The 18,713-nt window shown below is 31.6% G+C and overlaps 1 protein-coding gene across 1 annotated transcript; it reads left to right on the forward strand.

Moving 5' to 3' along the window:
• Nucleotides 1-2,378: 2,378 nt before the first annotated feature.
• On the forward strand, nucleotides 2,379-14,393 carry LOC114187521 (G-type lectin S-receptor-like serine/threonine-protein kinase LECRK3). The gene is made up of 3 exons (XM_028075788.1): nucleotides 2,379-2,538; nucleotides 2,635-3,238; nucleotides 11,995-14,393. Exons 1-3 carry the CDS (start codon nucleotides 2,478-2,480, stop codon nucleotides 14,303-14,305), a joined length of 2,976 nt encoding a protein of 991 aa, XP_027931589.1. The 5' UTR covers nucleotides 2,379-2,477; the 3' UTR covers nucleotides 14,306-14,393.
• The last annotated feature ends 4,320 nt before the right edge of the window (nucleotides 14,394-18,713 follow it).

An 18,713-nucleotide genomic window follows, 5' to 3' on the forward strand; every position in this document is an offset into this window, starting at 1 on the left:
TGCAACGCTATAAAAGTGTTCTTATTCATGATCTTCAAGTTTGCTATTCTTCTTCCTCGAAACAACCTTTGCTTCTTGTTTTTTTGTTATTTGTCTCATCAATGTTTGTCTTCTTTATTTTCATCGCATTTTCACTATAGCATTTTTTTACTTTAGACAAACGACTAAAAAGTATGGTCTCGCTACTAAAAATTTTATTTTTAGGATCATTTATGTGTGTGGTTTAATAACAGTTATAACCATCACTATTTTTATATCCGGCAGTTAATCAATCAACATAAATTTTAAAGTCATAAAAGTATCACAATATAACTATCAGAATAACCACCATTAAAATTATTAAAATTAATTTTGATCGGCTCTAAATTATTTTAAAAAAATATGTTCATTCAATATTTAGCATCAATTATAACCGAAAAAAAATCATATATATATTTTTTTAAAACATTCATCTAATATTTAACAACAGTTATAACTGTTAACAAAATCATATTTATTTAAAAAAACAAATCACTTAACATTTAGATGAATTTCTACAAATTACAACTTCAAAAAAACCGAGACAAAAAATTTCTACAAATCAACTTACATAACTAACTAATTGTATTTTATAAAAAAATCATTCTTGTTTTAATTCATATAAGTAGTTCTAAAAGATATCTGAATAAAGCCTACATTGGACGAGACCAACCAGAAAAATCAAGAATCGCCACTGAGGATAAAGATGAAGATACCAGTTTAAGGGCATGGAGAGAAACTTGACAAAGATTTTTTCTTTTTTCTTTTTTTATTAAGTCACACAATGTACAAAATTCTTATAAGTCACATATGATATTGTTTATTTTTTATAAACAACACATTTTAGATATTACTTATTAAATTATAAATTTTAATGTTGTTTATTATTTATAGATAAAATATTCTTTTATGTTGCTTTAGACAATATTTTTTAAAATGTTGTCGTTCAGAAAAGTCATACATCTTTACGTGTTGTTTATTTTTTAAGAACACTTTTATAATGTGATGTCAAAAAATAAATATTAGACATTATAACACTTTTGAAAATATTTTTAAATTAATTTAGAATATAAATATACATTTAGATTGAAAGCTTTAAAATTACGATTATTCATGTAAATTCTTATGTTTTCTTCGTATATTATTAAATTATGTCACATTAATTATAACTTTTAGAATGTGACTAAGTCTCTTTATATCACAAATATAACTATTGCAGAATATGTAATATACATAATAATTAAATAAAATGAGTTCAAATAAATAATTATAAGCATTAAAACTAAATGTTAAAAGTGAGTATGATATATACAAAGACTAAAAGATAAAATATTACAACATTTGAATTTTAAAATCCAGAGGTTTCTAGAATCAGTCATTCCTTCATTTACTTTACAATACTATCTTGAGTATGAACCTGAAAAAAGTAAAATAAAAGTTGAATAAACTTTTCAAAATACGATTTAGTACGTAAATAAATGAGATAAATGCAAAATACCCAAACTATAACATTGAACAATTCCACTATGTACTAAAATATCACCGGTTCTTCTCCTGATGTACCCAGAACCTTCCCTTTGATATTCCCTTCAAAATCCTACCTCAACAGGTTTTCACTAGAACCACCAAAAGTCACCCATATAACCCAAGCTTCACACTGTTCAACATCACAACAACCATTACTTCATCGCAACATGAGTATTTTAAAATTGATACAAAATATAAGGAAACATTTATTACTACTATAATTTATTGGTCATAATTATGGTGATAATTAGGAAACAAATATTGTTATTTTTTTTTCATCGAGAAAAGGTACTTTGAGAACATATGATACTTATGTGTTGAAATATTGATATGGAATATAAAATAAAGGTAACGTAAATTTTGGATTGAGAACGTGAGCTAGTAGACCACAATGACTTTCAAGAGCACACAAGTCTCTATTACAGAGATGCAAGACTATACAATCAACGTTATGATATCCAATGTCAACATTTCAAATTTACTTAATTAAATAAATCAAATCATATATTTCAATATTCACCTAATGAATGAAACACTTTTGTAGTATTGTACAAGAAATCAATCTTTATTTTGTAGTCAAGATTCAAACCCGTAATAGAAGGAAACAAACCTTTTACAAATTTTGCATTGAACTTAACCCTAATTGAACTTCTTATATAATAAATAATCATTTCAAAGTTTACCAGTAAAACATTTTGATTTTAAAATATTTTCAAATTTTCAAAAAATTGGAAGTTAACCCCATGTTACAAGTCATTGAACAATGTAACAAGTAAAATTATAAGTAATAACATTGCAGCCAAGAAGAAAAGAAAGTCTCGGACAGCATTTTAGTCATCACGTACACGTTATTAATTCAGAGAAAAGCCACACTCTTTACATAATTGGCCCTTAATCTTCGCTTCATCACAATTTCCTTATTCATTCTCAACATGGTTCACTCAACAACATGGTTCTTCTCACTTTTGGTATCCTTAACCATTCATTTATCAGGTTCGATCTAAGTTTTTCTAAGAATTACATTTAATTTTAACGTCTGCATAATCTTGAAGGTGTTACCCGATTCTAACAGCATTACTTAATTTACAGGGATCGATTCCGCCAGAATAATGACTTTGATCAACCAATGCAACTACACGGTGTGGCCAGCTTTGAGCAATAGAACGGGGTTCGTTTTGGCCAGCGGCGAAAATTCCAGCGTCGGCGTACCCGAGAATTGGCAGGGTCGAATCTGGGCCCGCACACACTGCACCACCGACTCAGTTACCGGAAATTTTTCTTGCGCTACCGGCGACTGCAACTCCGGCAATCTAACGTGTAACAAAGAAGGGTCAGCGCCGGAGACGGTGGTGGAGTTTAACTTAGACGGAGTGAACGGGTCTGAGTTTTATTACGTGAGCTTGTTGCAAGGGTTCAACGTGCCGGTGATTGTTGATCCCGTGAGTGGTTCTGGCGGGAAGTGTGAGAGCACGGGTTGCGGGGTGGATTTGAACGCAGTGTGTCCAACGGAGCTAAAGGTAACGAGAAATGAGGAAGTGGTGGGTTGTGAGAACCCTTGCGATGGGAGCGATTCCTCGTGCGAGATATTCGAGACGGCATGTCCGCAAGCCTCCATTAACCCAGTCAGGCCCTTCAACTGTTCCAATCCTGCATACTACAACATTGTCTTCTGTCCTAAGTCTACCAATGCTAGGTAAGGTTAAATCACCCATTTCCACTTCCTCTGGTACTCTTAAAACCTAATCAATGATTATTTTAGGATAATCATTATGTGACTCCTATTTTATTTTTTGACTTTCATCATTTACTTTATAACATGATTTAATGTGAATCATTGATTAATATATCACTATCTTTTTCTTTAAAAAAATCAATGGTCCACACTAAACCAAGTCAGAAAGTAAACGATTAAAGTCAAAAAAGAGAGTTAAAATATAATTTTCCTTCATTTTAATAAGAACCTCTCACCTCCAATTCATCACCCCTCAACAAACAAGAAATAACATTTGTTCCATTATAACGTCTATACTTATTTATTGTTGGAAGTCTCACATCAACGAGAGATGTAATTTTCTTGTATTTGAGAGACTCGTAGACATAGCACACAAGGGATCCTCTTATAGGGGAAATTGAAATCCTTATCAACCCTCAAATAAAAGCTTTCATCGATCCTAGGAGCTTAACCTATAGTTTGGCATCCCAATGATGGAAGCTTAAAGAAGATGTTTACCCTGTTCAGCTAAATACATAAGTGATGCACTAAAGCATCAATAGGCGAAGGGCCTTAAGTTAAGCAAGGAAATGAGAGTTCGGTCCCTAGTACTGTGCCTATAAAGTCTTCCTAAGGTAAGGTCTCAACGAGCCTTCACTTCGTACACCCTGAAAACAAAAAGAAATCTCCGGACTCAGTCACATGGGCTTGAAAGTCGGCCAACTATCCCTCCTACCAACTAGTTCCTTGGTGAACGCCTTCTTCTCTAGGAAAGTTTATTACTAGGGAATTCCACTCCTAATATGCGAGCTTTGCCTTTGAAAGTGAAAGAATAGGCTGCTGGTAGTGTAACATCCCGACCGGATATTACGAATTTTTAATAAAATAAATAAAATAAACAAATACAATGCATTTAATAATACCTAATTTCCTAAAAACGCGGGAAATTTAATACATTTTATTACTTCCAATTAAAATCCACAATCCATAGTTTATAAAACTAAACATAATAATAAAACCTCTCACAAGAGTTTACAAAATAGTTCAAATCAAAATAATACAAAACTCCCAAGCTATCTCCGCTCCGGCACTAAGCCTCACCAGAACCACCTGCAACAACATCATCTACTCACGTGTACCGCATACACGATCATCGCCAAACACAAGCAGATAGGGTGAGCTTAACAGATAAAGCATATAATTATATCTATCTATATATATATATATATATATATATATATATATATATATATATATATATATATATATATATATATATATATCACATCATTCACATTAGGAAAAGTTTCGTTAATTCCATACCACATGGCCACCACCATGTGAATCGGGTTCTACATCTTTTAGTGATTACCCCAAGGTGACTTGCTGTCATACCTATCGGCCACAACCGATAGAGCACGTGCGGGAAACCATTGCTATTTCGTAACGCCAGGTGGAGTTCCCAAATACGAACTTAGTTCACAACGTTCCAAGACTATCAAACTCGTTAGTCAACTACTGAGAAGGGCAATCTATTTGGACCCATCTGTACTGGCCACAACCAGCACACTCACACCGGCAACACTCGCCAACCCGAGTTCAACTCAAGGGTTCCTCGTGTTCATCCGCCATCCCGAGCTCAACTCGAGGGATGTCATTCCGAGCTCAACTCGAGGAATGCCACATGCTTAACTCCTATCCCGAGCTCAACTCAAGGGATACGTTCCGAGCTCAACTCAAGGAACACTAGCAATCTCACCTTTGAAGTATCACCAAAAGCCTTGTAGATCACACATGTAGAAAATCCAAAAAACTGAGGCTACAACAGCAAAATCGCCTGGCGGGGGACACGTACCGCTAGGCATGTAGCGCCTTAGATTTCTTCACTATTGCAGATCCCGCTTGGCGGGAAGACCCTCACCGCTAGACGCTCTCGTTCTAGTGACCCTCTGTTGAGCAGTTATCGCCTGGCGAAACTATTCTTGCCGCTAGGCGCCACGAGCTTCCAGTCCTCTCTGCTTTGACGCTTTCGCCTGGCAGAGCATAGCTCACCGCCAGACGACATACCAGTGATTGCGCACTGTTGGTTTTCCCTCAGGTCCTTCAGACCCTTACCTAAACGTTTTCACTTATGGCATTCATACTGCATCTCCAAAATAGTCACTTTCATCACTTCACCTCATATACTTATCGATTAGCTAGCAATTTAAGGCTAAGTATACCACTCACAAATGTGTACAAATTTTATTAATTTATGCACTAGTTACCCCCTCCCCCCATGACATTCATAAATTTATTGTTATCTCACACCATAGTCCCATTTTCTTTTCATACCAATAAGTATTTCCCCAAGAAGGCTCAAGGAACCAATTCCACTTACCCATTCATTCCCACTTAAACTCAAAGATCTTAATAGTCGTCCAACTGCCATTGTTAACGTCAAGTTCCTATATTTCAATATGATGCAGATTTATCCTCATTGACATAGATAATATTAGTATCACCTATCCAACATTGGCAAATCCCCCATATATTCCAAACTCCTCAAAATTTCTACTCCATATGATGCAGATTAATTCCCCAATCTCCAATATACACCAAAACACAAGAACCCAATACTCTGATATAGCGCCTGGCGGCAATCATGGTGCCGCTAGGCGGCGCGTAACAATTCTGGAAAATCACCAAAGCTTTCCTGCGCCCAGAAACCCAAATCTCATCCTCACCTTCAAGTAACCAAATTCATCAAATCCCGCACGTTAAACAGTTCTTAATATAATTTAACATGTAACTCGTAATCCAATTCACAATACAATTGATTCCTAGCCAAAATCCGAATTTCGTGAACCCTAAATTGTGATTCGCATTATGCTCTCACCGATAGCCCTCAATTATTCAAACTTAGTGAAATTTGACATCCAATCATCTATTAACCATTAAAACTAGCTTTCCCTTCAATCCTAATTAGCCCAGAACCTAGAAAGCACAAAAAACGAACCAATTTTGGCTTGCGTCGTCTGACGGTTCAACCAATACCGCTAGGCCCTTCATCCAGAAACCTAGAATTGGGTAAAACACCATGCTTCACCTGGCGGCTGGGAATGTGCCGCCAAGCAGTTCCTTTTGAGGAACCCAAAAAATAGACCAATTGCATGTGCCGCCTGGCGGCTATGATCAGCCCGCCAGGCGGTTTCTGGAAATTTTCCAGAAGCACAAAAATTCAACCAGAAGTAAAAGGCATTCATACAATTCCAAGTATATCATGCAATCCAATCCCAAAAACATAAAATTCAACGTGAGAAACTCCCCTAACCTGGTTTCCTTGCTAAAAGCTTGAAAATTCCAAGGTTCTTCTTTGCTACCCAAAGTTCTCCCTTCAATTAGCTCCTGTGCTCCCTCTCCTAATACTAAATCGCTCTAAACTCGCTCTCTCAATTGTGCAGAACGAAAATCAACCACCAAACTCTCTCTTTCTCTCTCAAAAATTCAATTAATGGTGTGTTAATTACCCTTAATTACACAAAACGAAATTAGAATTAAAAAGGCATATAATTTCCATTCATGGTCACTTATGGGCTGCTTTTCCAGCCTCCCTTGGCTGCCCACTCAATTAGGGATTTCTCCACCCTTTCATGTTCAAGCCAAAACTCAGTTTAGCAAAAATAAAGTTTAATTTGGGGTTTCCAAGGTTTGAACCCACAACCATGCCAATACAAAATCAATGCTAAACAATTAAGCCAATTCATGTTTCTTGTTAACTAATATAATTCAAGGATTATATTGTCCCACAACATGATCACATATATAAAAAGGTAATAACAAATAAATAACACATAATTGGCATACATAGGACTCAAACCCAAGTCTTCTCACACAATCAAGTACTCTCAGCCACTTGTGCTAGTACTTTTCCACATCATACAAATTAGAATTTAATGCCATAAAGGCTTCCGCTAGCCGCATTTATTAATTAATTATTTATTTAATTAATTAATTTCCACGAGTCTTACAGGTAGGACAAAAGGCTGTTAGAATCCCTTGTTATTGCTATTGAATTCGGTGCTGATGCTCGAAATCGAAAGAAGTTAGGTTAATGGCACTTATTTTTTCACGCTTGAACTACGGGGCAGACTAGCGGAATGGAAGTTACATCCATACGGGTTGCGCCTGTACGTAAACCCTATTGTCTTAGGCTGTTATCGAATCCCCTTTTCATATGAGTAACTATCCAATTCCATAACAGAAAGATATGGGACTAGAGCTTTTGTCTTTCTTCCTTCACTTCAATCAAGGATTGCTGCTATAGGGCTCTTGCCCATGTCTAATGCCTTATTCTATTCTATGAAGACGAGGAGCTGGTGCTATAATCAAATGTCCAAAGCCATTTTTTGCCTTGATTCCCCTAGTAAAGATATACCACGCAAGGAAGAGAATAGGTAATAGGTAGTAGAGAGGGGAATGTGGCACTTTCGAATCAATGATTAGCATTCATATCCAGTGGATCAAGAGTAGGTTCTTAAAAGGCCTTTGAAAGGAAACTCCTACAAATCCTGGAAGGATAAAAGTGTACCCTTGAGTTAAAGCGCGCCCTTGGTCTTATTGCTACTACTTCTGATTCACTTGCCTTACGCATACCCTTCCTCTACTGTTGGTCAACTAGACTAAGTCAACTTGCTCGTGGAAAGGCAGGAGCTTGGAAGCCATGAAGAATGAGCCCTTCAATTCTTCTATTCTGACTTATTATACAAAAGGAGCATCTCTAGTAGGGTAGACACTCCTTTAGCCATCAATCCATAACAAGACTTAGGTGATCCCATCTCTCTTATAGAGAGGGCGAGAAAGAGCACCATTGAGCGCCAACTTCAGCATTCACAATCTACTTCCAACCTTTCTTGGTCAAGAAAGTCCAGAACTAGGCCCTTAACAGAACCAAGACTAGCCCTTTAGAGAAAAGCGAGCAAGATCCCTTCATCGGAAGGAAAGAGGACAACTGACTACCACTCATGCCCCCTAGCCAATTCAAACTTAGATCCGAAGGCTGAAGGGTGATTCTCTAGAAAGTATAATATGACATCAGTTTTAGCTGTTCGGTACAAAATCGACTAGGCTATGATTCACATCTCGAAAGTTTTCAAATCTGGTCTGGACCTAAGGTCTAGGACTGCTTCTTCCTTATCGCCCCTTTTTGGTTATGGTTATGCGGTCAGTCACTCCAAACCATCGGCTCTGATACCACTGTTGGGTTATATTTAACATTAGTTATGGTTATAGTCATAGTCATTGAGAGATTGTGGTTCCATATGGTTATATGACATTAGTCTTACACATATAAGGTATTTGACACCAGTTTTACACCAAAACCTTAAAGCAATGGTGTTATGGGTCTTTATTTTTATATAATGTTTAACTTTGTCTATTCTATCCAATGTGGGACTTTGACTCACACTTGGACTATTCCCAACAAAGTGGACATAAACTTTACCTTATGAACAATATGAAGTTAAATTAGGTTTGTCTTCACTATACATATTTTTGCCCACTTTATGTAATTACAGGTGGTGTCAACCCTGTGAAATTGCACCTAGTGTCTACTACTCTTAGTGTTTGTCATGCTCATCCATATTCTTGCTCAAACTCTTATACTTGATATCTTTAGGTCCATACACGCTTCCTCTAACTATATCATCCTTACAAAAAACATGATGATGAAGTGGATAAGATAAAGGCAAAGTGGTCATTTCACCACGGGGTGCAGATTGAAGTCATAGGGTCGTAGGAAGAAATGCTCAAAAAATTTATGCATTGATCTCTTAGATCAAAAGAATGATCATAGAGGGTAGGGATGGCAACGGGGCAGGGCGGAGACGGGTTTCACTATCCCATACCCATCCCCGTAAAAAAATTCATCCTCATCCCTATACCCAAACCCAACAAGTATCAACGTTTTATCCCATCCCCATCTCCCCCGGGTAACGGGTATAATCTCGTACCCATACCCGTACTTGTTTCCTTACTACTTCAATATAAATTTTAATTAATTTTTATAAAATAATAAAAAATTACGGTAAAGGAAATATAATATTATCAAATATTAAATATTAGGAGATAATTGTTTCTTCGATATCAAATACTTTGAAATAAATTATAATTGTTTATATTTTAGATTGGAATACCAAATAAAATTTCATGAGAACTAAAACATTTATTAAATTTGCAAACTGCAAGCATTAATGAAACCTAGTTGATTAAATTTAAAAATATTTTTAAAAAAATTAAAGGAAAACAAATATTCAAATTAAAATATATTTTAAATGTTTGTTTACCTCCATTTTTTAAATTCTAATGAATCTATTTTTTTATACCCTAATAAAAAAGATAATACATCACTTAATCAAAATGATGCAAATAACAAATAATAAACATAATAAAAATATTTTAACATGGATATTGTATCTTTTCAACTCCAATATATGTTGCATGATGATAAAAAAAATATTCATTACAATTACATTAAATTTTGATATTGTAGTAAATAAAAGTTATTTATACAATTATAGTGAAAAATTATAATATGATTGATATAATGACTTAGAAAATAAAAAAATAATTAGATAAAATACACTGAAATAGTATTCTACATGATGAAAATAAACAACAAATAAAAATATTAAAAAATTAACAAATGGATGTCTTAGAAATTATTGAAAGAAATTACACAAAGGAAAACGAATGTATAATTAAGTGTATGATAAGATAAGATGAAAAATACCTTAGATATCTAAGAACACTTTTCAAATATAAACATATATACTCAATGGTTGAGAAATAATTGTTTTAGCGAAACAAAAGAGGTCTTCAAATGAAAGAAAAATTAATAAAAATAAGTATTTTTTTATATTACCTAGTAAATAAAAGGTTTATGCTATTAAACACTTCAATTGAGAGTATTAAACATACTCATGTGAAAGAAAAATATACAATAAATAAAAATATTAAAAAATAATAGAAATATTCAAATATGAGACATAAAAAAATTTTAATTGACATACATCATTTTAACATAATTACATAAATGTTATGATAAGATGAAAAATATATTGGAGATACAAATGAATTTCATGACAAACCAAATAATTAGAAGAAATAAAAAATTGAATATATATATATATATATATATATATATATATAGTGTTACTTAATTAATTGTGAATATTTTAATAATTTAAATGATGACGGAGATATGGCGGGGACGGGTATTATGGCGGAGATATGTACATCCCCATAACCATCCTCATAACCAATTGAAAAAGTCGGGGATTCCCCATACCCATACCCATATCCAGTCAATGCGGAGATTCTCTGTCAAAACGGGGACGAGTTCGGACAATACCCACGGGACGGGTTTATTTGCCATCTCTAATAGAGGGCAATACTATTTCATTCTTCTCTATCTTAATTTATTTTCATAAGGGCAAATTAGGGATTGCAAAAGTTAGGGGAGTGCAGGAAGGGAAAAGAGGGTGCTGGAAGAAATGACCTTGGACATATGGATTTGCTTGAATCTTACCAAATCCAACTGGTCAACACTCCGAGGACTCTTGTTCTCGAAGAGTCATTCCCCAAAAATTTAGTATAAATTAAGATCATTTAAACTTCTGAAATCTTAAGTGATCTGACTGTTAGCTATTTCTCCCCTGTACCTCCAACAATTTTTTCAGCACCCCAAAATTTTTCAAAAATATCAAAAATACTCTTTTAACTTTGACCCGCTCAGAAATCTATACCCTTAAAAATGAAGATATCGAAATTTGATAAAAAAAAATTATATAACAAAATTTGGATATTCAGAATATTATATTTACATCAAATTTCGACATCTGATATATATTTATATACTGAATTTTAACTTCCGGAGTATTTATATACGAATTTCGACTAATATATATATATGTGTGTGTGTGTGGCTAGAATATAGTCTATAATGTGAAAAAAGAATTATAATATTAAGTCTATAAATCTATTTTATCTTTAAAATATAGTTTTAAAGATAATTTTTACAGTAGTATAGGACTGATTTTATTATGATTAGAATTTTCTTTTTAATGGAAATGTTGTTGATTTTCTGACCGGACTTGCAATAAATAAGATTAGAATTCAGTTATATGGAAGTTAAATTATAATTTCAAACAAATGACTTGAGTTCTTTAAATACGGGAAAATGTTAGCTTTTGAATTTTTTTATTTTAAATTGGGTTTTTATCTAGAAAATATTTCTCCATTAAAAGAAATTAATTTGATCCTTGCATTTTATTTTTAAATTAGCTCAATGTTATCCTTTTTCTAATTTTATGTAATGATGTTAATTGTGTAGAATTTTATTAACCGTTTTTTTCTGGTTAATTATAAGAAAGGAGTTATATTAACACAAGTTTTATTAGAAAGGTCAAATTGCACCAATTAAATAAAATAAAAAATAATAAAGAAAAAATTGTGATACTTTCGCAAGACAATGGTATTTATATGTGAGTATATTCTTTTTGCTTGAATAAAGTTTTGAAAAGTTAAACAAATTAATTTTACAAAGGATTATTCAACCACCAAAAATTACAATTTAATTAATATATTTTGAATTTTAATTCTTTTACAAATGTTGCTTGTACATCTGTAACTAATTTGCACATTTGTTTTCTTTCTCAAATATGATTCTCATCAATTTTAATGTTATGTAATAAATGTAGTCAAAGGGTTGGTGACTCACTCATTGCTGGTAATGGGACATCTAAGTGGCTTTCTTCTTCAGGGGATTTTGCATTTGGCTTCTACCAACTTCCTAACAAGCTTTTCTTATTAGCTATATGGTACAACCATATACAAAATGGGAGCATCATTTGGTATGCAAATGGAGAAAACCTTGCTCCAATAGGATCAAAGTTAGAACTAAATGCTTCTCGAGGACTAGTACTCAGAACCCCAGAAGGTTTAGAGTTATGGAGATCAAATTTTACCTCAGGTCCAGTTTTTACTAGTCAAATGAATGATGATGGAAATTTTCAACTATTAGATCAAAATTTTGTTTCATTATGGGAGAGTTTCATTCATCCAACTGACACATTGGTTCCTACTCAAGCACTAGAGTTAGGTGGAGAACTTTTTTCTCGGCAAGGAGAGTTCAACTTCTCAACTGGAAGGTTCACACTTTATATGCAACAGGATGGGAATCTTGTGCTTAAGCTTATAAATTTGCTTAGCAATTATAGTAATGCTCCTTACTTTAATACTGGCACTGCTGATGCAAACAACAAAACAAATGTTGGCATGAGATTTGTGTTTGATAAATCAGGTTTCTTGTATGTACTGAAGAAAAGTGGGGAAAAGTTTAAAGTCAGCACATCAAACGAGACTATCTCTTCTAATGACGTCTACTACAAAGCAACACTCAATTTTGATGGAGTTTTGACTGTGTCATATTATCCCAAAGATCCAAACAAAGAACAAAGGTGGGTCACTTTAAAGACAATACCAGAAAATATTTGTCTAAATTCTACTATCATGGATGGTGGAGGAGTTTGTGGGTTTAATAGCATATGCAACCTGAAAGATGACCAGAGACCCATGTGTAACTGTCCAGAGAGATATTCTCTAATTGATTCAAATAACATGTATGGTGGTTGTATACCAAATTTCGAAGTCAATTGTGAAGGAGGTGGTCACATGAATTCACAAGATGATTACATCATGGAAGAGTTGCAAAACACTGATTGGCAAAAATCTGATTATAAAACGGTAAGTCCTTATACTCTAGAAGAGTGTACAAAATCTTGTTTACAAGATTGCTTATGTGTGTTGGTTACTTTTAGTGGAAGTTCTTGTCGGCAAATGAAGCTACCACTCATAAATGGGATAAGTGGTAAAGAAGTAAATGTCACTTCTATCATGAAATTGATGAAAAATGATGAGCTTTTAACTCCTTTACCGAAGCAAAAGATGAACAAAGATCATGATACCTTGATCATTGTGATATCTGTTCTTTTGGGCTTCTCCGTGTTTGTCATTTTCATGTTGGTTGGTGCAATGTATTTTTGTTTCTCCTACAACCGCAAGAAAATCAAAAGGGGTAGAACCAACGATGGTGTTGTTGAGAAAAACTTGCGTAACTTCACCTTCAAGGAACTTGTAGAAGCAACAAGAAACTTTAGTGAAGAATTGGGAAGGGGATCTTTTAGCATTGTCTACAAAGGAACAATAGACATAACAAGTGTGGCTGTTAAGAAATTAGACAAGTTGTTTGAAGATAATAACAAGGAATTTCAAACTGAAGTTAATGTAATAGGTCAAACTCATCATAGGAATCTGGTTCGTCTACTTGGATATTGCAATGAAGGACAACACAGAATCTTGGTGTATGAGTTTATGAGCAATGGAACTTTAGCAAGCTTCCTTTTCACACCATTGAAAGCAAATTGGAGACAACGATTTGACATTGCCTCAGGGATTGCTAGAGGTCTTGTTTACTTGCATGAGGAATGTTGCACCCAAATCATCCACTGTGACATAAAGCCACAAAATATACTTCTAGATGACCAATGTAATGCCAGAATTTCAGATTTTGGATTAGCAAAGTTGTTATTGATCAATCAAAGCCATACTGAAACTGCAATTAGAGGAACAAAAGGGTATGTTGCACCAGATTGGTTTAGAAGTTCACCAATCACTACTAAGGTTGACACTTATAGTTTTGGTGTGTTGTTATTAGAGATAATTTGTTGCAGGAGGAATGTGGAAAAGGAGATTATTGATGAAGAAAAAGGGATATTGACAGATTGGGCATATGACTGCTACAAGACTAGAAGACTAGACATTCTTCTAGAAAATGATGTTGAAGCTATTAATAACATTAAGAGTTTTGAAAAATTTGTCATGGTTGCTCTATGGTGCATTCATGAAGATCCCTCTCTTAGGCCAACAATGAAAAAGGTTTTGTTAATGTTGGAAGGCATTATTGATGTTTCAAAACCACCAAATCCCTACCTTTATACTTCTCTTAGTTAAAGTTAAACATTGTTTGTGTTTAGATGTGGTTTGGGCATTTTATTTTATTTTATTTTATTTTGGATACTTATTCATTTATGTGTTCTTCAAGTCCTTAAATTCAACTATTGTTCTTTTTATATTCACAATAATATAGATTTAAGAAAAAAATATATAAGGATTTTCACTCTGTGGTAATAATTAAGTATATCATAGGCAAAGGAACCTTGAGGTAGGGTATGCGAATTTTAAACATTAAATATGATTTTTTCTTTAAATTTCATCATAGAATTAAAATTCGTTTATCTCTTAATATTTGATGTTGTATAGTATGATTCCCAAATTTTAAAAATGAATAGATATAATCCGCCAAAGACAGTTGAGTTAAATAAAAATTGATGTGTCAAAAGACATTTCATACTACTGTTTGAGTTGTTTACACCTTTTAACACATTTCAACTCAAATGTTAAAATAATATCAACACTTATACTAATTAAATAATCTAACAGAAATTATATATATTTTTTATTAGTTTAATATAACCGAAACAAACAAACCGTTAATAAAATTCACTTTTTTAGTGATAGTCAAATATGGAAACAGAGAAAAAAAAAGCCTAGACCCAAATGTTATCAAATTTATGCATAGACTTTGAATGTTCATATATTAACAAATTATGAAAATTAATTTTTTCAAATTGTCCGATTGGACCATCCAATATTTAATACAAGTGATTAATGTTTAATTATTTATGCTAAATTTTAAATGGGAACTGTTCACTTAGTGTCTCCGTCTAAAATTATAATTTAAACACCTAAACAATCTTAATATAAAGTAATAAATTAGTTTCACTATATTTTCTCTAAATTTTTAAAACGTAAAATGCATATTAAAACTAATTTAAGTTTTAAGACTTTTAAACTATAAAAGTTTTGAACAAAGCCTGAGTTCTAAACTATAAAAAACATATTCACAATCAAGGGAGACATTCGTGCATAGATAATTAAGTTTTCCAAAAATAACCGCAGTCTTAATTTTAAGAATGTAGGAAACTAACTCCAATAAAAAAAAAAATAGAAAGAAAGAAAAGACGTACAAAAAAATGTACTTCTTTTTCACCGATGCAAGCTCCCTAACACAAACCTTCGTCGTCGGAAAAGAAAACATAAGTTGCAATCCCTAATTTTCTTTGAACTTTTCCTGTTTATCAATATTTATTTCTACTGGTCATAAGAAATTAGAAGATTTTGAAATGAGTTTTTATATCTATACACTTACGTGAAAAAAAATATTTTTTTTGTTAACCTAAATATAATTATTGGTTATTTTTGAATTTACGTATCTATACCACTTTAAAAGTCATTCCGAAATTAATCCCCAGTTGAAAATTTATCAATTGCTAACCACTTTTAAAAATCCGTTTTTCATCTAAAACAATATTATAAAAATATATTTCATTGCAGGAAATATAATTCAAACACAAATAATTGTTTAATGACTTTAGTAATACTATTGCAGTCAACTAGTCAACAAAGGAAAGAAATAAAATCTCCGACAAAATTTTCGGGTTAGCCATGACGTGCACTATCAATTCAGAGAAAAGCCACACTTTTCACGTAATTGGCCCTTAATCTTCGCTTCATCATATTCTCCAATTTTGCGTTTTTCATTTCCAGCATGGATCAGTCAACATGGTTCTTCTTACTTCTGTTATCATTAAACATTCATTTATAAGGTTTGATCTAAGTTTTTCCAAGAATTACATTTAATTTTAAACTCTGCCTTATACCCCTTATAAATCATCCTACTATCCAAACATACAGATATTTAGACATATTAAAACAGATCAAAATTCCTGAGGTAACTTGGATTACCACTGGTTCGAATCGGAATAGGTTAAGAAGTTAAATTTTTTCTCGATTATGAATGAAAATGGGTTGGACTCATTTAACTTACGGATTAAGCGATTTTGAGCTGAGTTAAACTCACTTAACTCCCAACCCACCTATTTTTTTTTTTTAAATTACTTTTTATATTTGTATTAGAAAAAAAACACTGATTTCATTATATTTATCTGTATTTCTTGATATCTTTGAGATCCCACAAATTTGAATATTTAAAAATAATTAAAAATATTTTTTACTTTTATATAGGTTAGTGAGTCAACCCATTTAACTGTGGTGAGTTGAACTGGATTGTAAAATTTTTGGCTCACTAAGAAATAAGCCGAATTTGATTCACTTGTTTGAACTTGTACCTGTATTATTGACGAAAAATCCTCGCATTGACTGGTATGGAAAATTTTCGACTTTTTCAATTGGGTATGGGGATGGGGATGAGGATGTACATATCCTCGTTCCCATCATATCTTCGTCTCTATTAAAATTATTAAAATATTCACAATACACACACATGTATATATATATATATATATATATATATATATATATATATATATATATATATATATATATATATATACTTTCTATTTTTCGCTTCTCCAATATATTTTTCATCTTACAATAACCTTTATGTAAAAAATGATGTATGTTAATTAAAAAATTTTATGTCTCAGATTTGAATATTTCTATTATTTTTTAATATTTTTATTTATTATATATTTTCCTTTCACATGAGAATGTTTAATACTCTCAATTTAAGCGTTTAATAGCATAAATCTTTTATTTACTAAGTAATATAAAAAAAATTATTTACTTATTATAATTCATTTTTGTTTCATTTGAAGAACTCTTTTGTTTCACTAAAATAATTTTCGTTATTTCTCAACCATTGAGTATATGTGTTGATATTTGAATTTTTTTTTTAGATTTCTAAGTTATTTTTCATCTTATCATACCCTTAATTGTACATTTATTTTTTCTTTGTGCGATTTTTTTTAATAGTCTCTCAAATTGTTTCTAAGACACACATTTGTTAATTTTTTAATATTTATATTTGTTGTTTATTTTCATCATAGAATACTATTTTGATATATTTTATCTAATTATTTTTTATTTTGTAACTCATTATCAATCATACTCTAATTTTTTCAGTATAATTGTATAAATAAATTTTATTTACTACAATATAAAAATTTAATGTAATTGTCATGAATATCTTTTTATCACCATCCAACATATATTAGAGTTCAAAAGATACAATATGTATCTCAAAATTTTATTATTATGTTTATTAGTTGTTCTTTGCATCATTTTGATTAAGTGATGTATTGTAACTTTTATTAGTGTATAAAAAGAGATTCATTAGAATTTAAAAAATTTAAGTAAACAAACTTTTAAAAATATATTTTAATTTGAATATTTATTTTTATTTTATATATTTTTTTAAATATTTTTAACTTTTATGAACTAGATTTCAATAATGTTTCAAAATTTAATAAATATTTTGATTTTCATAAAATTTTATTTGGTATTCTAATCTAAAATGTAAACAACTATAATGTATTTCAAAGTATTTTGTATCGAAAAAAAACAACTTTCGTTCTAATATTGAATATTTGATAATATTATATTTCTTTACTATAATTTTTTTATCATTTTATAAAAGTTAATTAAAATTAATATTAAGTAATAAGAAAATAGATAAATATATGAATACAGAGTTATATCTGTTATCCGATAAGAATAAGAATAAGATAAAAATTTGTTATATGTTAAATTTAAATATAGAAATGGGTTAAAAATTTTCTGCAAAATTAGATATAGGATAAGGAAACCGAGTCACCCCTCCTCCTGTTGTCATCCCTGTTACTAATACCATTGCAGTGAATCAGTCAAAAAACCACCAAGAAAGAAAATAAAGTCTCCGTTCACCGTCACTGCTTTTCTTTAGATGGGGTCAAGACCATTGCTCCTGCCATTTTAGTGGTAGTAATGATTAATAATTATAATAAATAATTTAGATATTAATTTATAAAATTAAAAATTAAAATTATTAAAATCATTATTATTATTATAAATAAAAAATTATAATTAATTAATAATTGATCGTTAAAATTAGTTATCATGATTATGATTATGAAAAGAAATTGATTACTAAAAATATATTGTTTTTGTTATTATAAATATAATTATCGGTTGCTTTTGAATTTAGGTATCTATACCACTTTAAAAATGATTGTAAAACTTATCAATTGCTAACCACTTTTAAAAATCCATTTTTTTTTGTCTAAAACAATATTTCGAAAATATATTTCATGGAAATAAAATTCAAACACAAATAATTGTTTAATGACTTTAGTAATACTATTGCAGTCTGCAGTCAACTAGTCAACAAGCGTCCTTTCGAAAAAGATCAGTGTCTCGGACAGCATTGTCGGGGGTTAGGCATGACGACGTACACGTTACGAATTCATTCAGAGAAAAGCCACACTTTTCATTGCCCTTATATTCGCTTCGTCATATTCTC

The sequence above is a fragment of the Vigna unguiculata genome, chromosome 6 (assembly GCF_004118075.2).
Source record: "Vigna unguiculata cultivar IT97K-499-35 chromosome 6, ASM411807v1, whole genome shotgun sequence".
Taxonomy (NCBI): domain Eukaryota; kingdom Viridiplantae; phylum Streptophyta; class Magnoliopsida; order Fabales; family Fabaceae; genus Vigna; species Vigna unguiculata.

Coding starts and splice junctions, on each gene's coding strand:
- LOC114187521 (XM_028075788.1), top strand. CDS start 2,478: ATGGTTCACTCAACAACATGGTTCTTCTCACTTTTGGTATCCTTAACC. Junction 2,539..2,634: donor CTTAACCATTCATTTATCAG/GTTCGATCTAAG, acceptor CTTAATTTACAG/GGATCGATTCCGCCAGAATA. Junction 3,239..11,994: donor CCTAAGTCTACCAATGCTAG/GTAAGGTTAAAT, acceptor TAATAAATGTAG/TCAAAGGGTTGGTGACTCAC.